General features: G+C 32.7%; 2 protein-coding genes across 2 annotated transcripts; one reads left to right on the plus strand and one right to left on the minus strand.

Moving 5' to 3' along the window:
• Positions 1–946: 946 nt before the first annotated feature.
• Positions 947–14,349, plus strand: LOC112024711 (uncharacterized). Its single transcript, XM_024057341.2, has 14 exons — positions 947–1,641; positions 4,071–4,161; positions 4,294–4,378; positions 4,794–4,878; positions 6,062–6,131; positions 7,524–7,593; positions 8,721–8,766; positions 8,926–9,175; positions 9,242–9,447; positions 9,577–9,651; positions 11,087–11,156; positions 11,484–11,564; positions 12,782–12,861; positions 12,991–14,349. Exons 1-14 carry the CDS (start codon positions 1,526–1,528, stop codon positions 13,067–13,069), a joined length of 1,404 nt encoding a protein of 467 aa, XP_023913109.1. The 5' UTR covers positions 947–1,525; the 3' UTR covers positions 13,070–14,349.
• LOC112024706 (leucoanthocyanidin reductase) lies at positions 14,061–21,337 on the minus strand. Its single transcript, XM_024057332.2, has 5 exons — positions 21,021–21,337; positions 20,550–20,690; positions 19,326–19,563; positions 15,431–15,634; positions 14,061–14,683 (listed from the first exon to the last, which is right to left on the minus strand). Exons 1-5 carry the CDS (start codon positions 21,219–21,221, stop codon positions 14,415–14,417), a joined length of 1,053 nt encoding a protein of 350 aa, XP_023913100.1. The 5' UTR covers positions 21,222–21,337; the 3' UTR covers positions 14,061–14,414.
• Positions 21,338–25,217: the final 3,880 nt, after the last annotated feature.

A 25,217-nucleotide genomic window follows, 5' to 3' on the forward strand; every position in this document is an offset into this window, starting at 1 on the left:
AAATATCATAAATTCAATTCCTATGATTTTTTTAGACAAAAAAAGGAAAGGAGCAAACCTAAGGTGTTTTCGGGAAAATAATATTATTTTATTATTAATTATTAAAAATATTATTGTGGTAAAATTATTTGGGAGAATAGCTTTCCTTTGAAAATCATGTTTTGAAAACATGATTTTGCACTAAAAATCATGTTTGAAAGACACAACTTCAATGTAAATACATTTTACACTAAAATTGTGTTTTAAAAAAATGATTCCAGTGTTAAATTGAAATTTTCAATGCTTAAAAAAATGTTTTCAAAACACAATATTCAAAGAGAGACAATTATTCAAAATAAAATTTTGGCTAAATTGCAGAACTCATCTTTTAAGTTTTTCCAAAATTAATTTTAGTCATCCAACTTTGTTTTCATTCTTTTTAGTCTTTTAAGTTTTAAGTTTATTTAACTTAGCCTCTTCGTCAACACTTGCTAATTTTTTTTTAATTATGGAAAATATTTTTCAACCATTAATTGGATTTTTTTAATTTAAAAAATTTGGAAAAAAAATTAGATAATTAACTGCAACATATAACAAAAATTTGTTTTAGAGAGTTTCAACCTATAATGCTCACTTAATGGAGAAGTTTTAGTAGATGAAAGCTAAGTTAGATGACTGAAATTCTAGTTAAACATTTTTTTTTTGAGAAGAAAATTTTAGTTAAATATAAAAGGTGAGTTTTACATTTTAATCTAAAAATTTTAACAATATTATTTTTAATAATTATATATATAAAATAAAATAATTATCTAAAAAAAAAAAAACCCCAACAAAACTTAAAACTATCCTTTTTTGAACTAGTAAAAAAATAAATCCCGGAAGGAGCGCCCAAATCAAAGGAGACAGACTCACCATCCTACTTCGGATATTTCACCTTGTTTTTTTTCTTTCTTTTTTCCTCTTTTGGGTTCAAACTTCAATCAAAACCCCAAAACCACCTCCAAACACAAACACCCTGTTTCTCCTTTACTTTGCCGTGAAAGCAAAGTTAGAAAGAGAAAGAGGGAGTGAAAGAGAAAGAATTTATCAGTACTATAAGTACTGTAGAGAGAAAGAGAGAGAAGCAGTTATGCGTTTTGTTTTATATTCATAAAATCAAATAGAAAATATGTATTATTATTTTTATATGTTGTCGTATTCTGATGCTATTTTGCCATTATTGTAATGCGTGTTTACCTTACCTTTCCCTTCTCTTCTTTTCTCGCGCTCATTGGAAAAAAACTGAAAACCTTCTTCTTCATCTGCCCTTTTCCTTTTGAGAATTACAACCCAACACACAAAAATGAAAAAAAACCCATTTAGTATTTTGCATGTTCATATGATAAATCTCTCTTTTTTTTGAAATTTCTTGCTCTGTTTCTGTATCTCTCTCAGACTCTCTTTTTTGTGTTTTTTTTGTTTTTTTGGTGGGTTGGTTTGGTTAAAATTTTGTGATATATTTGGAGCGGTAAAAGCAATAAAATAAATATTAAAAGAAGGAAAAAGAATGAGCTGGAGGAGAGTATTGAAGTCTGTACAGGGTGTAGCTGCTCACACCCTTCTCCTTTGCTTCACGCTATTGCTGGTTCTCAAGCTTGATCATGTCGTCTCCTACTCCTGGTGGTCAGTTTTCCTTTCTTTTTCTATGTCTTTTTTTATTTATTTTTTCAATTTTCAATTTTGTTGTTGTTGTTTTTGTGGGTGTTTGATTTTTGTTGGGTTGGATTGGTTTTTTGGGATTTTGATTGTTTTCACAATGTTTGTGGCGTTGAAAAGTGTAAAAAAAATTATGGGTTTTGCTTCAATTTGTGTTTTGGGGTATTAAGTCGGTGAAAAAATTCATGGGGTTTCTTTGTTTTTTTGTTTTTTGTTTTTGTGTTTTTCACTGAATGGTAATTTACCTTGTAAAAAATGGTTCTTTGGTGTTTCGTGAGTTTAGTCTTGACCCCACGAAGTTAGGCCCCACTCTCTTTTAGAACTGAATGAAGGATATCAATTATGGGACCAACAAATTCATTAATCTATATGTTGTTTTGAGAATTTTGCAGATTTTTGTTTGTTTGTTTGTTTGTTTTTAATGATGAAAAAGATGGCAGCCAAATTGCAAGATGTTTTTCGTGATTAGATATACTGTGAAATTGTGATTTTTTTTTTTTGCAAAATGACTGCATCGCTTTTATGCAAGCAGTGCAATGTAATTATGTTCAAAGGAATTGAACAGAATAATGGATTTGGATAATGCATTTAAAATTCGGAAATGATAATTGTCACAAAAGTAGCATTAAAATTTTATACCAAAGCTGAAAAAAAGAAAAGAAATGGATGCATGTGTAATTTCTAAATTTAAAGAAATCATCCGGGCATTTTAAACTTATAGGAGACAATCTTGAAAGGATTGTGAATTATAAACATGTCTAGAGAAGTCTCTTGATGGGAAGATGAGAGTAAAGCTTAAATTCATATTGATGTTGTAGGAATTTACACTTTCTCATTTTGGGTTGGGGTAAAAAAACCTTCTCATTGGCCTTAAAATGAAGGTGTATTTGCATTGGATTGTGTGCCTAACGGTCATACAGTGGTGTATTAGAACTAGAGCTCAAGGGCGTAGCCTCTGTTATTTTCTAGTTTGATGTTTTGGCGGTGAATTTAAATTGATCAGAAGTGCTCATGTAAAGAAGGATGGTATTAAATAAATGTGGAACTTGAGTGATTTTGAATGGTTTATTCTGTTCAGGGATCTCTTGAATGGATCTATCACTGGGTTAGATATGCAGAAAAATTTGTTTTGTGACTTGTTGGATAGGTTTCTTTTCTTCATATTGAAAGGACATGTTCACAAATTCAGTTCAAGGAGCAATACCCACACTTATGGCTGATCATCTTCAAGAGTATTGGAGCATGATTTTATTGTGCTTCTCCTTGTACAATTAAAATGTGAGCTTTTTTTATCAATTGTTCTTACAAGTTTGCCTATTGTGGCGGGAGGCTAGCTCAGTGTCATGTATAGAATGTTCTATTATATGAGAAACCTGAAACTCATCCAAAATCATAAGAAACAATGGCAAACATAGAAGGGAAGAAATTTTTCTAGATGGATGCTGCTTGCAAAATTGTCTATGAGTTTGAGCTGACTGGTAGGGCCCTGCTGTTGGTTTGAAAGCAGAGTGCTAGGGAGATCCTCTAGGATGGTGCAAGTTTGTCTTTCTTTGATCTTGATATGGATGAAGCCTGTGGTCCAAGTATTCTATCCTATTGAAAGGATCTACTGATCAATCCAGAGATCATTTCAATTCCATTAGTAATGAGGATTCAGAATAATATACATTTGATCAATCAAAAAGAGATTCAACTAGTAAAAGAAGGATTGATTTTTTGGGATCCTTCCTTTCTTCTAACAGAACAAACAGAGATAGAATTAGACTGATTCCCTAAATGCCTTTTGGATATTCCTCAATGTCCTGTTCTTTAACTTACAGAGCTGTGGTTGAGGGTTCCAAATCTTTTTTTTCTGATGATAGCCTGACAACATTGAAGACTGGAAAGAGGGGCGAGGAAGGTTTACATCTGCTGTGGCAGAAGTTAGCTGGTTTGTTAAAGTATTAAAAGAGTAGAAAGTTGTAGATTATTCTGGGTTTAGAGAAAGTTTGTGATTTATTCCAGTGTAGTAATATAGCCTAAACTTCGTTGTTTAAGATGGTTGACAAAAAGAAGCCAAAACTTGTCTATGGAATCCTCTCTTTTTCAATATGTTGTTTGAAGATAACTGATGTGTTACATTATTGGGATTTGAATATCTGATAAAGAGAAAATGAAATTCTTGCAATCCAGAGTGTATGATACTCTTGTGTATAAACTCATTGAATTCATTTGATCAGATTGCTCTGTCCGATACCATGTATTTGAAATATTGGACCTTGGATGGACACATATAATAGTTCCGAATCGAATCTCTTCTCTTTAGAAAGAAGATCTTATATCTATAAAACCTCTCTGCCCCCCTCTCCCAAAAATATTTTGGTTTAATTACTAAATGTAATGAGTTCAATGTGCAGGTTTGTTTTTTTCCCACTTTGGATATTTCATGCGGTTGTTGCCCGCGGAAGATTCTCACTACCTGCTCCATCAGTTCCACATAATCGTCATGTATGTCACTATGTTTCTCTGCAATTCTGAAATCGTTTTTAGAGTGATTCCTATTAGCTTTGTTACTAGAACATTTGAAATCAATGATCAAGATCTGCAATGTGTGCACTAAAATTTCTCTTTCTTGGACAGTGGGCACCGTGCCATGCCGTTGTTGCAACACCACTGCTTGTTGCATTTGAGTTGCTCCTTTGTATATATCTTGAGAGTGTTTATGGTAAACAGCTGATGCCTTGCTATTGGTTTTTAACCATTGAGAATTGACAACTAGTTCTCATGCATTCCAGTTATTTTGTTTATTTTTCTTTTCATGCCTGGGGAATATATTTGGTTTTTGACTTGCTAACTACATTGAGCTAATTCATAATCATGGGGTTTCCAATTACCCACATATAAGCTTTATACCATTTGATTGATTCATTGTGTTAGAAGGCTTTCATTTTTGTCATAATGGCAGCACTTTAAGTTCTTAAAGTCTCAATTTTTTATTTTTGATAAGAAATAAGTTTTATTGATATAAAAAAGGGACACCCTATTACACGGAGTTTACAGGGGTCAACAATCAAGTACAAAAATTTCAAGAATCAAGAAAATTACAAGTCTCAATTTTTAATGCATTACTTTTTGTGCAGTTCTTGGTTTTGAAGCTGTAAACTTGAAGATAGTCTTTCTTCCATTATTGGCACTTGAAATAATTACTCTAATTGACAATTTCAGGTATTTTATTTCTTCAGAATTTTTTTTTTTTTTTCGTTTTATATTTATAAGTGTTATATATTACTGCTTGAAAGAAAGGTCATAAAAATCTTGCTTAACTCATTGGTTCTAAGTTCTATCATATAAGATATATACAATAATGCAAAAGTGTTGCTTGGTTTTCATCTCTTTAATTTTTTTTTTTTTTTTTCTGGGGGGGTGGGGGTGGGGGTGGGGGCAAATGTCACCTCGCCCCATAAGTGTGGGGTGATATGGGTGAGGGTGGGGGTTCGAATCCCCTTGGGTGCATCATGTGTGAGTATTTACCAAACAAAAAAAATCTTTATTTCATTTTGGTTGAACTCAATTAGATTGACGAGTTGTAGGATATGATTTTTGTTCTTTTTGGGGTTCAGTGGTGATGCCTGGAGGAGTTGTTGATTTACAGCTTGTTGGCAAGGCTGTCTTAAGCTACATAGGAACAGTGAGGTTTGGAAAGGCTATCCCTTATTGCTTGATCTGGTGTGTTTGGAGGGAGAGGAATGAGCAAAGCTTTGAGGGGTGTGAACGAGCAAGTTTAGATCTGAAACAGCAGTTTCTTAATCTTAGGACCATGTTTGAATGGATGACAGCAACAGCTCGTTTTTTGTTTTCAAACTTGTTATATTTGTTTATCATCGTAGCTTTCAAGCTTGATTTTGTTGTAACTAAGTATATGTCCTGTGTTCTTGGTGCACTTGATTCTTATCAATAAAGCTTATCACTAATAATAAAATAAAAATAGATTGCTCAGTTATTGATGCATGCAGTTGAATGACCTCAACTTGCCAGCTATCATGCCCCAGTTTCTTTCTTTTATCCTCTCTTGAATTCCAAGGATTCATCCTTTACAGCTTATTGCTGGAATAATACATTTTCATTCCTTCCTATTATCTTCTTTTTGACTGTTGCTTTCTCTTACACGTTGCTTTCCCTCTCACTTGTAATTAACTCATACATCTGACAGGATTTGAACTAGTGACCTCACCCACTGCCCCATACTTATGGGAGGTGAGATTATCATCTCCCCAAAAGGCCTTTGGCACCCATTCACATCACATGTTGCTCACAATGTTACGCTTAAATTTTGATTTATTATCATGAGTTTATTTTGATCAAATATGCGTCAGGCTTTCCATCTAACATGTATTCAATTCTTTTATAGAATGTGCAGGGCTCTGATGCCTGGAGATGAAGAAAGCATGAGTGATGAGGCTATATGGGAGACGCTTCCTGTAAGTATTAAATTAGTTGCTCTACTGTCCAAGGATTGACATATATTATTAATGAATAATGGAAGTGAAGTCATATGCCTTTTCTTTAAATATATATATACATATGCTTTCTGTAATATTTTATTTCTTTTATTGAAGAGAATGTTAATGTTTCAAATGAAGAACAGGATGACAACGAATGTTCTGAGGAGGTTAAATGTTGAGGACTTTTTGACATGATGTGAGAAGCAAGCAATGTTTTTTTTTTTTTGTTTTTTTTGAGGTGGGTGGGTGGGTAGATTTGCTAACAGATTAAATGGGTGTGAGTGAACTGAATTGAGTTGAGTATTAGGCGGTTAGGGTGAGGCTCTGTCCTGATAGCTGTAGCTAGAGCTTGTATTATTGCATTATACCGATTAAGCATGTCTATCTCCTTGAGACAGAGAGTAAGTAATTCCAGTGGTGTGGTTTGATTTAAAGCAGTTCTAAATTTTGAAACATAGTGGAGAAGAGTTTTTGATTTCTAGAGTAATTGGTAGTAAAAAGGATGTCACAAATCTTATTGATCCAAATTGTCTCTATGTAATTTTTTTATACAAGTGTTTATGATTGAGAATAAAAACATGTTTTTTTGGTTTGTCCAAGGTAGGGTCCGTGTTTTGGGTGACAAAACAAGCAATGATTTTATGAAGAATTTAACAGATAGACCGATTGTTTTATTTGAAGTATTTGCATTGAGGCAATCCTAATGAGTCTGCAAAAAAATGAGATGCTTGATATTTGTGCTTTTACTTATTGTTGGTGTGCCTGTGGTATACATCTAGAGTACAGGAGTTGCTCCCCTTTGCACTTAATTGATGCATTATCACTTATAAAATATGAGTCTGCAAAAATGATGTCATTTATCCATCTTGTCAACTCTTTGCTGCTGTTTTCCTTTCCGCTCTAAACAAGATGTGATATCTGTTTGTTTTGTTTTTGTCTTGTCCAAATGTCTCCTATGAAATTACTGTTTTTTAGGGTACAAATTTTGTTAGTAAACTGTTGCCTTAGCTAAATTCTTGGTCATTAAATGACATTCATTGGTTTTTATTTCAAAGTGCTGGTTAAATGGTGGAAATGAATATGTCAATAGTTTTTATTTGTTTTATGTATTCTCTGCTGTGCTTTATTTATATGTTCTTTTTAACCAGCACATGTCTGGATATTAACTTCAACATCAGGTATTATGATCACAAACTTGGGCATGTTGAAATGCATTGGTTTGTAATATAAATTGTCAAGCATTTCTGAAAACAGTCTGGTTTTCATCCTCCCTGTATGTTCTCTTTTTAAATATAATTTTCACTTATTTAAAAACATACTTCTAAGTTTTCACAATTACTAAATGATCTGCTGATATTCTGCATGTAGCACTTTTGGGTTGCAATCTCCATGGTCTTCTTTGCGGCTGCTACAGTCTTCACCCTCCTAAAACTGTGTGGTAATTTCTCTCCCTCACCATAATTATCAAAGTTAATTATGATAAAATGCATATATTAAGTAAAGACTAAAAATTTTATTCGCCTAAGCTTTATGTTATGGTCTCATGATCCATTGTATCATTACCTCCTTATCATTTATCAATAGTTTAATGGGCATTACAATCTACTTTATATTGTCCTTGCTTGGAATTATGTTTTGGAAGATAAGATCTATTCCTGTTATGGAAATTAATATTGTTAGATTGACAGGACACTAGTAAAAAAAAATTATATTCTGCCCTACCTAGAAAATGTTTCTAGGAAAAATGCAATACGACTTCTTTAGGAAATGTAAGGCTGATGAATTAAACACCACCCAGTCAAATAAGGCAAAGTATGTAATGTGGCCTTCTCAAAGAGAGAGGCTTGAGTGTTTGGTGTCTTTAGAAAATTCATTGTATTGACATGTCCATATTGTATATGTGTCCTGCACCTGTGTCATAGAGAAGCTGAGAAGTATCTTCTTGGTTGGGACGACTAAGTTTGCACAGCTTCAAAACATCATTTAAAAAATAATACTTCATTGACTAAACCTTGCTACTCCATTGTTCCTTGGCAACTGATATATGGTAATTTGTCTTTGCATTGTTTGGGATGACCCAGTTGGTGCCCAAATCTGTGATTGATCTTTTGGAATGTGCTGGCAAGGGCGTTTTCATCGCCATCGAGTAGCTTAGGTTTGGCAAGCTATGCCTCTTTGTGTCATGTGGAATTTGTGGCATGAAAGAAACAAGACGGTCTTTGATGGAGTTGAATTTCCTACCTTTCTAATATAGTGTATTTTGCTGTCCTTGTATGACTGGCAGAGGGCCCATGGTGGCATTCCTTCCATGTCTTTTGCTGATTTTCACTCTCTCTCTCTCTCTCTCTCTATATATATATATATAATTTGTATTCCTTGAAATGGGACTGAACATCCTGTGTCAGCCTATTTTCCTTCTTCAATAAATTTCTACTTGTACAAAAAGGAAAAAAAGAAAAGAAAAAAGAAGGAAGGAAGGAATCCATTCTTTCACCTTCAATAGTAATACATAATCTGGATATTATTTAATTGATCCATTGTACTCATGTACACATGATGTAACAGGTGATGTAGGGGCGCTTGGCTGGTGGGACTTGTTTATAAATTTTGGGTATGATTAATCTACTCTAATGCCATTTGTATTCTTTAAATTTTACCTTTTTAAATAGTGTTGCCCTTGCCCCCTGTGATATTGACACATTGACGTTTATATTCAAGGTGTTGAATGACAAATAAATTCCAAACTTTTTTTTTTTTTTGTTAACAACAGTATTGCGGAATGCTTTGCATTTCTTGTTTGTACAAAGTGGTCTAATCCGGTGATTCATAGAAATTCTCCTACAAGGGAAGCTAGTTCATCTTCTACAACTATTAGATATCTTGACTGGAATAGTGGCTTAGTAGTTTCTCCAGAGGAGGATCTGCAGGAAGAAAGAATGTGCGGTTTGCAAGACATTGGTGGCCATATCATGAAAGTTCCAGTAATTGGTTTTCAAATCCTACTTTGTATGCGCTTAGAGGTATGTATTTTTGAGTTATGGTAATGGTTAGTTTTTGGGATATCTTATGATGGTTTCTGATTTCAGGGAACACCTGCTAGTGCTAAGGAAATACCACTGCCACTTCTTTTCTCTCCTCTTTTCCTACTGCAAGGCGCTGGTGTACTACTTGCTACCTCTAGGTTGGTGGAGAAAATTGTACTGTTACTTCAGAGTGGAACTGGCACAGGATCATATTTTAGATTTTCTGCAAGAGCTCATGACTGCTTGGCGTACTTGCACCATGGTTCCAGGTAATGACTTCTTCCACCTCCGAAGAAAAAGCTTAAATGGGTCACACTGACTTTACTGAATCAATATGTAAGCATTGACCAGTGCAAGTGCTATGGACTAATTCTTGATCTGAAAATCTTGAACACCAGGCTACTGGGTTGGTGGTCAATTGATGAAGGAAGTCGAGAAGAACAAGCCCGACTATTCCACCAGGGAGATTCAGGGTTAGTATTCTTTTACTTTTACTATTATATTTGTAAGTGCACTGTATGCAAATGTACTTTGATTGCATATGTGATTGGGTGACAAAATATCCACTTTACTAATTTTATCTTTGCTTGAACATGACTTTGTATCTGTTAGAAAGCAAAATGCAAGAAAGAACTTTAACTTAGATGCAAAATCGTTGAAATTAAAATTTATTTTTTGGCATAAATATGGAGAGTTTTACACTTTAACCTCCTAAACTATACTCTCTTTTACTTTACACTTATTCCTCTAAACTATACCCCTTTTACACTTACCCTCCCTAAACTATGAGAATGCACACTTTATCTACTTAAACTATATCCCCTTTACACTTACTCCCCTAAACTATGAGAATGCACACTTACTTGACTAAACTACTACCCATGGGATGGGGTGCAAAGTGTTATACGGGTAATAGTTTAAGGGGGGTAAGTGTGTACTCGCATAGTTTAGGAGGGCAAGAGTTACACGGGTAATAGTTTAAGAGGGTAAGTGTAAAAGGGGGTAAAGTGTAATTTTCCCCATAAATATGCTACTGTAGTACTCGAGAATATGAATTTCTTGCAACAACTAGTTAACTCTTTTAATACCTTCTCCAATGATATGAAGATTTATGAATGAGAAATGCTTTCTTTGTTTTTTTTTTTTTGTGTGGGGGGGGGGGGGGGGGGGGGGAGGGGGGATGATACAGTCTTCTTGATGAGCTCTAGCTCAAATGACACCTTGTAAGAGTATGGTGGAGCGAGGTCATGGTTTTAAGACCCACCGGATGCCTGTGTAACTTGTCAATAAAAGAATGATATTTTCATCTCAAGTGTACCTTTTGAGTTGTTCTGTGGTCTGTTTTGCAAATTAAATTTTCTGTTCTGAGTAAATAAATTTCTCCAATATAAATATTTATGAATGAAAAATGATTACTTTAGGGGTGATATAGTCATCTCAATGAGCTCTAGCTCAAATGGCAATGAGGTTGTTGGTTCAAGACCCATCGGATGCATGTGTAACTTACCAATAAAAAAATGCCTCATGTCTTTGTTGTCTTTATTTGCTCCCTGATTAATTGATGATCTTGACAATTTTATGCAAAATTAAGAGTCAATGGTAATGTAAAGTACATTAGACATTGTTAAAATTTTGATTAGATAACAAGACAAAGAATATTTTCTAATTTAGATTGTTACAACCAAATGATGTCCAAATATGAAAATGCAGTGTCCTTGTTTCAGGTAGTGTATGCTCATTTCTAGAACATTAAAACCCAGCTTGAAAAGTGCAGTGGTTCCCCTTCTGCCTGTGGCATTTTAGCTTTAGTTGCTGCGTTATATCTTCACTTTCCATATGAAATCCATCAAAGGGTTTTGCACTTTGCAATTTTGCTGATCTTTGTACATTTGGTTACTTACCACACAGGTATAACACTTTTAGCGGTTATCCTCCTGAGATTGTGAAGAAAATGCCTAAAAAGGATCTTGCTGAGGAGGTGATCATAACTCTCTTTATCAACTTTAGGCAAATTCCATTTGAGACAACTTCCGTTTCATTTGTTTTGTATTTATGATTCTCAAAATGGTTGGTTGCTTTGCAAAACCAATCATTCACCTCTTTCCTTGATTTTCTTGATTCTTGTAATTTTTGTACTTGATTGTTGACCCCTGTACACTCCCTGTGTACTAGGGTGTCCCTTTTTGATATCAATAAAACTTATTACTTATAATAAAAAAAAAAATGATTCTCATTTATCTCAGGTTTAGCCGAACTCAACATTTTGGGACTTAGGCTTGATTGTTGTTGTTGTTATTTATCTCAGGTTTGGAGACTGCAAGCAGCTCTGGGTGAGCAGACAGAAATCACAAAATACAGCCAGCAGGAGTATGAAAGACTTCAAAATGTAATTTTCTCATCCTTGACTCCTAGTTTAATGACAATATGGACATGATATGTTAACTTGTGTTGTTAACTTCATGCATAAGGGGAAAAAAGAAAAAAGAAAAAAGAAAAAGCCTTGTCTTGTGACTACTAGTTAGAAATTATCTGTTCTTTGACAACTTAATCTCTCCTTGGGAGTTTTTTGGACAAAGATGTAAACAAGGAATTAAAGCTTAGATATGCGAAATATCTGTATGTGGTTCCTAGATTGAACATACACAGGATTGCATGAAAATAAAAATCAATATTTGGAATGTATGATTTTCAATTATAGTCGGTTGTAAATCCTGTGATAATATGCATGTCAACATTTGTCGATGAACATTATATTTTGACTCCTGAAATCCATGATTTTTGCAGCCTTTTTTTTTCCTGTAGGGTTTTTGTGAATACAACTCTACCTTTTTTCTGGACAGCCATAATTTATTAAACAATGATTCGCAAGATTTAAGCAAGGAGGTTGTGGTGAGCTAAGAATCGTGGTTTTTAGGCAGACCCTAGGGAAAGTTGTGAGAATGGAACTGTCAAGTAGGGAAGAGTGTTAGTGGTGGTAGCAGTGATGATGATGATGATGATGATTAGCAAATATTAACTTTTGGTTAGTATGGATATTGCTTCATATAGGAAATCCATGCCAGCTTGGCATCCAATCCTTTTTGCCACCCGAGATTTATTGTACAATTTGTTTTAATTTTTCCCCATTTTTTAAAACTAAGAGTAAATTATCCCAAAGAATACTACAGGATTAGAAACTGAATTTGCAATGAGTAAAACATCAAGTAGTATTATGTAATCATCCCTAATATTCTCATCACATTGGAAGTTAAAATGAGATACGCTTAGGTGTTTTTGATGATAGATCTTAGATCGACAAATTCTTTACGGTTATTCTGAAGCACTGTTGCCAAGTGCAACCCAGTAACAAATATTGGTGTGTTGATTGGTATTATTATTTTTTATCTGAAACGAAAGGTACTGAATGCATCATCAAATATGCTACTTTTGCCTACTGAATTGGAAAATGATAACTAGGATGTTGTTTGTGCTTTCATCTGTGCAGGCATCCATGCTTGTGCTCGTTCTAGTTTGTTTTTAGATCTTCTGTTCATTCCTGAATAAATTTGATTATAAAGGTTAATCCAACTTAATACCTTAATCTTGTCTTGATGCACTGGTCAGGAAAAAGTTTTATGTAGGGTTTGCTTTGAGAGAGAGATTAGCGTGGTCCTGCTTCCATGTAGGCATCGTATCCTTTGCAGGTAGCTTTTATTTTTATTTTTTTTATCACATTGATGCACCTGATTTTTTAACACGCATTCTTCATGTAAAGCTCAATCAATTACTTTATTTTTCTGGTGTGATGCTAATTGTTTCCCAATGTGTTGCAGTACATGCTGTGAGAAGTGTAAAAAATGCCCAATTTGCCGTGTCCCTATTGAGGAGTGCTTACCTGTATATGATGTTTAGTTTTAACTTGCCCTGCCTTTTTTTTATCAAGTGCACAAATTGGAGCCCATGGAGGTAAAAAGCAATGATGGGAGAATGTTACAGTTTCAACTTTTTATTGGAACTTCTACAATACTGAGTGTTGCTTGTTCAAATTAACATAACAAAGGTTAGGTAATACAGGAATTGAAGTTGCTATAGCTATATCAACTTTGGGCAGTTGTTTTTCTAAAATTTTTCCCTCCTCTTAAATTGTAAATATACTGTGCTTTTATAATGGGGAATCACAGGAATAGCATGTTGGAATTTCTTGGCATGCTATGTGACAGTATTGTGATTATGAGCTGGTTTTCTGTGTATAAAATAAATTTAATGTTTATTCTTTATGTGAAAAATCCGGACACGACATTGTAGGAGTAATATGTGGTGAAGTCAACATTGAGAAGAAAATATTTTATAATTGCGAATTAGAGCCCTATAGTTTAATTGGTTGTGAAAAAAAAATGTTACATTTAGTGCTCATGGGGATGAGTAATTATTTAGTATTTAAAGAATAGTGCTCCCTCCTTTAACAGAATTGTAGGTTATATTAATTTAACTAATCGAAGGGTTCCTCATTCATGTGAGGGGAGCATCTGGTGTATATAATAATTTTCCCAGACTAATGGTGAACAGAAATCTTCTGTCTAACTTTTTGTATTTTACTTTATTCTTTATCAATTGTGATATGTGATGTCTTATTATTATGATTGTTATTATTATTTTGTATTCACTAATGGTCATCTTGATTATATATTTTAAATTATCTCTTTCTTTTGGTTCATAAAAGGTTTATTAACATTTTGCATGATATGATGTTGGGACTGATGCAACTCTTATGCAGGAAGCATCAAGAACAATTATGTATGCTTAGTTTAGTTGTGCTCTCTTTTCATAGCAAGCTTTAAAACCTAATTGTCTCTTTCGGTTGTCTCATATCCCATGTGTTAGAACTTAAAAAGGAAGATAGATATTTTTGGCAATAAATATTGGTGCTACTCGATACATTATCACAATGAATACTGCATTCTCTTACATGCAAACAGTACTTGCAAAAGAGAGAAAGTAGGCATCCCCCAATTTTGTATACCTTGGCGGGTGCTTTATTAATTACAGTTTGAACTGTTCCAAAGATCTCAAATGACCTAAAGACTAAACTTCAATAACTAAATATAAATGTACGACTAATGAACCATCATACACATAGTGAACCATAACAACAAAAAAAAAAAAAAAAAAAAACAAACAAACAAACAAACAAATCACACAACAACATTGGAAGAGCTTGAAATACGTTTGGGATAATGTAGTAACAAACGAGGCTTGCTCAAGCTGCAGAGATTGCCAACGCTTCTGGTTTAGAATTTGGCACAATGATGGCATCGTTGCTTATTGGCTTGTTGACTACTTTTTGAGTGTCACCAATCAATCTGGCGAAGTCCTTGAAGCACTCGTCAATGGTTCGGAAAGGTGTGTCCGGATAAAGAGAGCTGGTTTCAACATCTGTCGGCTTGTCCAAGGAGTAATTTACTTGGCAACCAATTATGAAAATATCATGAGTAAGGGCTGCAACAATGCTTTGTGGGATGGGCATCTCTGGTAGCATCAGCAAGAGAAAGATATGGCATTACATTTATGGTGTGCCAATGTGTAATATGGCAAGAAATTTGGATACATCATACATGGCGTTTTTCCTTGAAGAAGTACAAAAGATTGGAATTCTTTTCTTTTTTAATAAGCTCACTTGAGTGATAAAGCTGTTTTGAGCAAATTTTTTCTTAATAGAAAATTTCAAAATCCCATGCTATTTGTTTTTCAAACCCTCTTTTCTTCAACTTTAAAATCATACTACTAAATACAAGATTGGATGAATTGTCATTTTTGTCTTAAAAGCTAATTTGTAAATTTGGATTTTCACAACTTGTTTATAATGTTTGTACTTTGTACCATAAAGAATTTCATTTAGGTTGGGTCTCGACTCCCAACCCTTGAAAGTTACTCGTGTCTGTTTGGCTAGAGTTTATAAATTTAGTTATTAACTTTTAACTTTTATGTATAGTTTTTTAAAACTTCATTTTTTAAAAACTTTTTCAAAGTACATATATATTTTAGTACCCTTTTAGCAAAAAATATTTCAAAAAAAAGCTAAATAAACACTTCCCAAACAGACACTTAGTACAAGGAACTTGAATTATTGAAATTGTGAATAATACTATTTTCAAAGTTCCAAAGAATTGATTAAATAATAATAATAATAATAATTATTATTTTTTGTGTCATGTGGTATCACCTCCATTATCTTTGAAATTCTAGTTTTATTATATATATAAAAGAGATAAGTACCTTTGGCAGCGGTAAGTAGGTCATCCTCTGAAACAGTGACCCTAGGTAGCTTACGCCCAATCTTCTCCTCCCACAAAGATGCAAGCTCGTTAATGTTTAGCAAATTGCCAGATGGCCGAAAATGAAGAGTTTTGTTGAGCGTTCGAACATCATCAATGGATTTTATTGTGAATTTCCCAATGTCATCACCCGCCACAAAATAAGCTGTTGAGATTCAAAAACTACATCTCAATTGAATATTACTACTAAAACCTTATTACCAATGGAAGCTTAACAACTACATGTAAATAATTATGAAAATTTGATGTTGATGATGATGAAGTGGAGAATATAAATTAATATGCACGATGATATTGCTGGCTTTTTTAAAATTATTTTTATCAATTTAAGATAACAATAGGCCTAAGCATTGTAAACGATAGCATAATTATTTACAAATCATGTCTCGTGGAGTGGAGGTTACTTGTTTGAATCTGTCTATCAACTTCAAGTCAAACTCCCTTATAGAAAATGAGACGAAAAATAAAAAAAAAACCAAAGAAAATGGTAAATTTTGTATGTCTAATTTTTCCTACATACTTATTTTAAACAAAATTGCTTCAACTAAGGCCTCTTTTAAAAGCAATGCTCAACTTTAATCAACCACCTTTTGGGAGTAACAATGTTTTTTTGGTCATTCTACTTTGTTCATGCTTTCAATGTGGTACTATTTAGTCCATTACACAGAGAGAGAGAGAGAGAGAGAGAGAGAGAGAGAGAGCAACAAAAGAGTATTCTCATTAGGTAATGTAAAAGGCATCAAAATGTAAAATACATGATATTATTCACAAAAAATACACAAAAATACCTCACATCTAATGAGATATTTTGCATATATTTTTACAACTTGCTACAATGGTTATGTAAATATAAATAACCATTATAGCATTGTGTCAAAGTTTCTTTAATTCTTTTTTTATTCTCTCTCTTCTCGCTTGTCTCACTTTTTGTCTTCTCTCTTCCATTATAACATTGAAATAAGATTATTTTAATGTAATGTATTGTAAAATAAAAAATGAGATGTATAGTGTGTTGTAAAAATGAAAATATAAAATAGATAAATTGACTTTTTGATGAGATAAAATGCATTTATTTTTGCATGAGTGGATGAGAATGCAATACCCATACCTATAACTATTCCTATCTTACAGGAGTCTAAGTCAAGACCTATGTTAAACCACTAATCTAATTTTATTTTTGGTTCCGCTTGCATGAAAACTAATTAAGTATTGAGAATTTGTTAAAATAAATACAAATATGAAATCATCATCTCCAATTTTCTGTTCTTGGTTAACTGATTAAGTAGCATTTATAAATTATTCAAAGATAAAATTAATAATTATAGCTTGACCAGAGATTCCATTGGAGAATGGAAGTTCACACTGTGTTTGATGGGGATGGGTTGGTAGATCATAGATAAAATTAAGTAGCATTTATAAATTATTCAAAGATAATATTAATAATTATTGCTTGACTAGAGATTCCGTTGGAGAATGGAAGTTTACATTGTGTTTGATGGGGATTGGTTGGTAGATCATAGATGTGTACGGCTATTCTTGCTCACCTCATAAGGTTGGTCCATGATAAATACATACTCTAAGATAAATATATATCTCACTGATTATTTGTTCAAGAAGATATATAATTTGTTCTACCATTGAGATGGCGTGTGTTATTATGCTAAGGAAACTGATGTCTGTAATAGACTATTTAAGTGAGAAAAATTGTGTGTCCTGTATTACTTGTGTAAGATGCGGCGAGAAAACACATTAACGTAGAAGAAAGAGAAAAACATAATATTATATAATGAAAAATAATGATAATAATAGAAAGGAAAGAAAGAAAGAAAGAAAAATTGTGATCCTCTTACTCTGTGACTTGACCTTATACTATATAGTATACTGAAGTGGACATATCAAACTATTCTTCATTTGAAAAGGTAGAAAATCAGAAAGTTTAAAAAAAAAAAATATGTGTATATATATATATATACACAAGTATGTTAGAGCATTCAAATCAAAGATGTGAAAAGTGCTAAAATATTATTTTAAAGCTCAAAACACAAAAATATGCTCTACATCAAAATTATCAAATCTCAAAAGTTTTAGCAAAAACTAATGTTAGGCATTGTTTAGAAAAAAAAAAAAAAAAATCAAACGTTAGGCATGGAATTCAATTCAGAATTCACGTGGATTAGGTGGAGTTAGGCCTTTTACACTTGTTCCAAGTTTTATTATTATTATTTTTAAATATAATAATTAGACAATTTCGATTTATATGTAATGGACTGGGCTATTATAGAAGGAAAAAATTGATGATGTATTGAGCCTAATATACTCAAAGACAGAGGATTTAAAATACTATGGGAAAAAAGAATATATATATATATATATGTAGGTAATTCGGTATATCAGTATTAACTGGTACCGAAATTTATCATTCTCTTAACTATATCGAAATGACTTCCCATACGAAATTGGCCTTCTTGATCCAAACCTCTTTATGAGGTTTAGGTTTTTTGAGATTCTAGAGGACCATCCTTGTTTGGTCGTAAGAATCATTATCTCTATAGTTGAAGCAAGACACAAATTAATATAGTTGCTTGCTTCATTATACCCTAAGAGCATATATTAATTGGACCCAATTTTGATATAATTGTTTTTATCCAAAAGCTTTTAGTCTTTGATCTTTCAAGTTAAAAATTACGGTGTTAGGGCACAAATTAAAACGCTATATTTTTTTTCTTTATATATATATATATATATTATTCACAAATTAATGTAAAATACAAATAACCACCTTAAATATGTGTGCGCGCACTTTTAACTATATACCATTTTTTTTAGAATCGAGTATATACCATTGAGTGATGTGTTTTTTCTTCATTGAAAAACATGCATTAGAATTGATAGTTGAAACTTTAATTTATATAATATTTTTTTCTTCTTTTTAATGTGTGTCTTGAAGGCATCAGTTGAAAAGAGCCAGAACTCTCATAAATGCATGCAACCAAATCCTAAAAGAATGCAAGCTATATCACCACCAAAGTAAGCTTAGCTAGGTATTGCATTATTAATTTATCATTTTTTTTAATGACAGTGTAAAGTTAAAAAAAAAAAGAAAAGAAAAGAAAAGAAAAAAACTGGTGAAGTTTATTAATGGGTCTTGTTAATTAGAGTGTTACTTCTAAGGGCATAGATCATTGAATGATTTTTCCTTTAGAATAGATAATATATAAAAGAAGATACTACAACTTTTACTATAAAAAGTTTACAAACTAATGTAATAATGAATGTATTATTCAACAATATAATAAATAAATATTAGAATTATTTTTTATGATAAGTAACACAAGAACTTATTAATTTTTTCTGAAATAAATTTTTTAATATATATAGCAAGACTCAAATATAATTTAAAAAAAGAAAAGAAAAGTATAATCTAATCATTTGAGCTCCTAATCTAAAAGGTTGAGATTTTAAAGTGGGTCTTGCATGGTTCCCTTATGACCATGCATTATTTATCGGATTACATTAACGGGCACCGTAGGTTGCCCGTTAATAACAACTTTATTTTTTTTTTTCTGTGGAGCTAATTTTATATATATTTTCTTTTATTTATTTAATTTTTTTTTATACGGTGTTGTTAACATTTTCTTGTTTTGACAGGTAGATAGAAATGTATGGTATTTTGAAAGGGGCAGCTCCGTTGTGCTTGTCACCATCAACTAAAATAATATTCCTAAACAGTTAGGATATTTTCCCCAAAAAAATAAAGAACACCCACTACTTCCATTTATGAAGCAAAAAATCACTTATTCTTTTTTAAAAAAGACAAAAAGAAAAAGAAGTGTCACCTTTGACAGTGCCATCACCATAAACGTGGAAGGTATCCAAAGGAGGAAGAACATCAGCCGGATGATGGTTGTCATGATAGGGCCAAGCAGCAATAGAGTTGCAGCAAATGTATGTATATGGGACGCCAGCCGCCTCAATATACCGTCTCACTTTTCTCTTTTCCTCGTACATGGTCAGGGCTGGCTCCACTGGGTCCGCTCTGTCCATATCGTGCCCAAACTCCGACGGTAAAAACCTCTGCAAGTTTATTAACAATACTTTATAATGGCTGCTTAGTTCGAGATTTTTAATAATGGTGTTTAATTTTTAGTGCTGTGAAAATACGTGTTTGAGTGTTGCAGAATTATGTGTTAAAAATATTATTGTTATTTAAATATTAGTACCAAACAATTGTTGTATCAAAGTTTTTGTTTTTTTTTTTTGAGAAACTGGTAAGAAAAGTTTATTAAAGTAAATTAAACTAAAAGACATCATTCAAATTACGTGGTAGGTCTTCTAACTACACATCACTAACATATTTCTTTTTTTTTTTTTAAAAAAAGTTCAACACGTCGGTGTTATTATATGAGACCTGCATGTTATGAGTGTACACCCAAATGCAAACTATTATTTATCTATACATCTGTAATTTGTAAAATTTATTAACTATACTTTATATATTATTGTATCAAAGTTGTTGTTGTTGTTTTCTGTTTTTTGTTTGTTTTTTTTTTATAATAAATTTTCATCGTATTGCGTGTCAGATACATTCACATGTTTCTTCTAAAAAACAGTACTTGTCGGTCTTATTATACGGGACCCGCATGCTATGGGGCTGTTTGGTAACGTAGTTTGAAAATTGTTATTTGTAGTTTTTTGAAATACGTGTGGGTAAAAAAGTGTGTTGAAATGTGTGAAATATTGTTTAAAAATTAAAAAATGTTGTTTGAAAATACAAACCAAACGGGCGATATAAGTGTACACCCGAATGCAAACTATTATTTATCTATACATCTGTAAAATCAAAATGGGATCATTTTAGGTGGAAAAATGTCCTTTTCAATTTATATTGGCATGAGTGCATGACTTTTGAATGCAAGACCAGTTTTTATACCATCAACGACGCATCACCACTGCCTTTCTTTTTCAAACTCTCACAAGGAGATGGACCCCACACATGTGAGGTCCACCTCACAAGAGGATGCATGCTCTGGAAACATAATAGATTTTCTCTAGGCCATTACCTTGACAGTGCCGACAGCTTTAATGGCATCAACTAAACTGAGCTGGGTTGAGATGTGTGCACCACCAACAGCTGATATTACAACCTCAATCTTGTGCTCTTTCAGAACCTTCTCCATTAAATCCCGATCCTCAATTGAGCCCTAATATCAAGTCAATCAATCATATATATAAGATCTCCGTTCACACTACACATAAACATGTATAAACAAAATTCTATCATTAGACAAAACTTGCCTACAATTATTCAGGTTTGTGTTAAGAAAAATGCTAAGCACACAAAAAATTCTTCCATTTTTATCATAACTCGCCATGTAGTTAGCAGTAAGTAGTGAAAGTGTAGACCAACCGTCTTACTTTCACCACTAAAAACTTGTCATACGGTGAGTTATGGCAAAACCGAAGACAACTCGAAAAGAAAGAAAAAATTGCGATAGTTTCACTCTCAAAAAATGGATAAAGAGTAGAATTACATGTATGATAATGGCTCCTTTTTCTTGCAGGGATTTGATGGTGGACGCCTTGGAGGGGGAGGTTGGTCTAGGCTGAACAAGAAGGTACGTCGGCCGACCAAAGTCGAGGCTAGCTTCGGCCACAAAGCGGCCTATAAACCCGGTTGAGCCTATGATCATGGTCCGACCAGCCTCCGAAACATTAGGATTTGAACCACACATTTTTTTTTTTTTCAGTTTCTCTGATCAAATGATAAAAAGCAAAAACCTTTAGAGAAGAAGAAGAAAAGGCACACAATAGTAATGATAGGAGGAAAGGGGTCGTGAGGGGTTTTATAAAGTGGGCATAAGGCTAAGATGGGGGTTTTATGCATGTTTGGTAACGTTCACGCGCATAGCGAGTGAGGTTTGGTTCATTGGTTGATGGGCTTTGGTTTGGCTAACTTTGTTCGGTGTCTCGTTCTTATTTTGTCCTTTTTTTCGAGTGGAATGTTTGATGGGGGTGTGATTACTTACCCAAAAAAAAAAACTTTAAAAAAGAAAATGGATGTGGTTTGATAATTGATATACCACATCTTCGACTGGTAGTTGAGTATAAGAGAAGTACTCTATTGAACCAAACGAAAATTGTAAAAAACTTATTTTACGTTTTATAATATTAATATGATTCATGTACTTGCTCACTTTTAATTTTCTTAATTTAATTTTATTATTCTCTAAAATGGATAAAAACCTGTTAGATAGTAATTTTTGTGTGCATTTATTTTAATTAGCATAATTTTTTTTTAACTTATTTTTCAAAACACTCCACATCAAATTATTTGTGAAATTAATTTTACACAAATATAAACTCGTTGAAGTGGGTCATTTTTAGGTAAAAAAATAAAAATATGTAAATTGACATCTTTTTCGATCACACACCCATTATATGAGTGCAACACATATATGTAGGCACCTCATTTTGCTTGTTACACAAGCGCACTATTACATACAATTTTTTGAACTGAAATCGTGAGTTGAAAATATAATTTTAAAATTGAATTGCGTTTGACAAAAATTGTCTTTCTTAAATAGCCAACAAATTTTAGATCAATATTTATTTACCATAAACAACAATATTTAATTGGTTTTTAACCGATTGAGGGGCAAGTTCTTAGTCAAGGATGAGTCAATTTAAGCATGGGTGGATACTTACATACTAGTTAATCCAATTTAAGTAGGTGGAGATGGGACTATTATTAAAAATTAGGACTATTATTTTAACTGTCTTTGTGCTTTCATGCACAGTTTGAAGAATTTTCCAAGTAGTATGAGCAATATCAACATTTGAGATTCTCCTAAAATCTTTCATAGAAACAGCATTAAAAATAGCATTCATAACTTTGCTATTAAAAGCAGCTGTTTTTTTTTGGGACGTTGACTACTCACTAACAGGAGTAGCCAGTTTCTCCTATTCGTATTCAACGGAGTTCCACACTCTCTCATCTATAGATTTCAAGAAGGCTTTCATTCTAACCTTTCAATAGGCATAGTTATTCCCATCAAAGTGTGGAGGGATCACAAGAGAGTGACTGTGTTCCATGATAACAGGGGTCAAGGATTAACTCTTAGATCAAGAGATCTAACACAAGAGCTAACCTGCTATGACACCATTTGTTAGGTTTTTAGACCCCTTAACACAATATGTTTAACCTAATATTAAGCCAAGTTGATTAACAAGTTTGTTATTCAAGTCTAGGTTAAACAATTATGAGCAAAATAGAAATAATGTGGAAAGTAAAGAATACAAAGATCTGATAACTCAGGAAAACCAAACGGGTAAAAAACCTAGGGGGGATTTAACCTAACTCCTTAAGGTAAAAACAAATCCACTATAAAAAGAATTGAAGTTTACAAAAGGACCACTAACATCCTAATGCTACTACACATAGAACTTACTGACACGACCACTTGCAAGTTCTGAATCCACGGACTATTTCTTTCTTGGATTTGCAGCAACCACAAGTTCTTCTACTCGTGACTTTGAGACTCCACTCAAAGGTTTTATTGTTCCTTGAATGTTCTTTATGCAACAACTGAACCAACCATCATGTTCTTGATGTGAATCTTGATCTTGATAGCTCTATGTGTGTGTTTGAAGGTACAAACCTCTCAGATCTCACAAAAGACTCAATACACAACTCAACAAAGACCACTAAAATGTAGTTAGAGTTTTTCCTTTTATACTTGGAGTGAAACATTTAACCCTACACGCCATATGGGCTTGGGTTGCGTTTGAAACTTTTGCAGAATTTTCTGGGCTGCGATTTTCAATCGATCGAGCCTTATTTTCGATCGATCAAGCCTTGCAGTTTTACACAGTAAATTCATACAAAACACTCGATTCAAACTTATACTTAAACAAACTTTGAGCAAGCCTAAACCTAGACTTATTGTTTTAATCATAGTTTGCCAACATATACAAAATAAAGTTCTAATACATTTAGTTCCTAAAGTCTTAGAACCTAACAAACCCAAAATTTTAACCACTTAGAAGAATAGACAAAAAAAAGTTGAATTATGCATATTTTTTTAAGAGCTTTCGAGACCATGAGAATACAACTTTGCAATTGTATTATTATATTTTTAACACTTTCATATTAATTTATTTTAAGGAATCAAATTACATGTTTAAATTTTATGTTTAGATTAATGTATTAATTGATTGTTATTAACTATGGATTGTGTTTTTTTTCTTCTTTATTTTAATAGAGTAATGCTATGCATACTGCATTTAAAAATCTTAATTTAAAAATTAGAAAAAAAATGTGGTTTAATTTCAAAATGGAAAAGATATTTGATTTAAAAATTAGATAGACAGAAAAAAAGAAGATGCTATTTTAACCTTTTAATATGATTTAGTAATGCTTCTCCAAGAGAACCCAACAATGAAACTTTGGGTAGAGATTCCTGTAGGTCTTCACCATGTTCCGCGATCGCTTGTACAATGGGCAAGGAAAAAGGGAATGAAGTTCAGAATGATGGAGGAGATATCATAACTACCCAAGATATTAGGAAAACGTAGCTGTGTACATTACTACATTATATAAGGGACAAAACCAAACAGCTTGAGTAAATGGAAATGGGCAGGGATAAGTATTTGTGGTTTCAGAATGTTGGCTTAAATTCCACTTTAGATAAGTATTTGTGGTTTCAAAATGTTGGTTTAATGGGGCACATTTTTTTAGGGTTCTCATCTCAAGAATAGTTGAGTAAGAAGTGTTGTGTTGAGATTGAAGCTTTTTTATTTTTTGAGAAACAAACACACACACAAGGGAGAAGAAAATGGCTTGAAGCTTAGTACACCAAAATTACAAAAGTTAAATTGGACACATGACGCAAAATTAGATTCTGATTTAAAATTCTAATTTGGATATACATCACTGTTAGTTTCTTTAAGACATTCTCACCTCTTCTCGTGTGTGTGTTAAATACTTAGTATTCTAAAAAAAAGATTTTCTCTAAGTTTTACTTGTTAATATATATATATATATATATGAGATGAGTTCAAGTTACACCTGGTATAACTCTTTAGAGTTACAACTTTTCTAAACTATTGGATTTAAGTAAATCTAACGGTCAAAAAAGACACTCATTAATGCTAATATTCTGATTATGATCTCATTAATTATCCCTTATTTATTGCATTTCATACCTATTTCTAAACCTAAAAAAACACAAAAAATATACATCTCTATCTAATTTTTTTTTTTCCATCGTTTCTCAAAAAAAAAAAAAAAAAAAAAATCCTCCACTGCACGTCTCTCTGTCTCTCTATCTCTTTTTCCTCCACCTCCACGGCTCTTCTACCTCTACGGTTAGGTTGCCGGTAAAAAAAAAAAAAAAGGCCGCTGGTTGCACAACCAGTTTTGCACAACTGGTTATAACAAGGGAAAATTTAATAGTTAAGATAAAGGAAATGCGTTGGATAAACTTTCTCAAGGAAAAAAAATGTTCATCCTATGTAATTAGTTTTTTTTTTTTTTTTTCCCAACACCTCAACGGAAAATTCTTGATTTTGAAATATATGACATAGCTCAATATTAAACTATACTTATGAATGTCAAATTATATCTTTGTTTTTTAGGGTGAAGTGTGTGTATTGGTAACGTAATTCAAACTCCATTTGTGGCATGCCTAGTGAATTTTTTATGGGGTTTTAATACAAATATATATATA

The sequence above is a fragment of the Quercus suber genome, unplaced genomic scaffold (assembly GCF_002906115.3).
Source record: "Quercus suber isolate HL8 unplaced genomic scaffold, Cork oak 2.0 scaffold_703, whole genome shotgun sequence".
NCBI classification, from domain to species: domain Eukaryota; kingdom Viridiplantae; phylum Streptophyta; class Magnoliopsida; order Fagales; family Fagaceae; genus Quercus; species Quercus suber.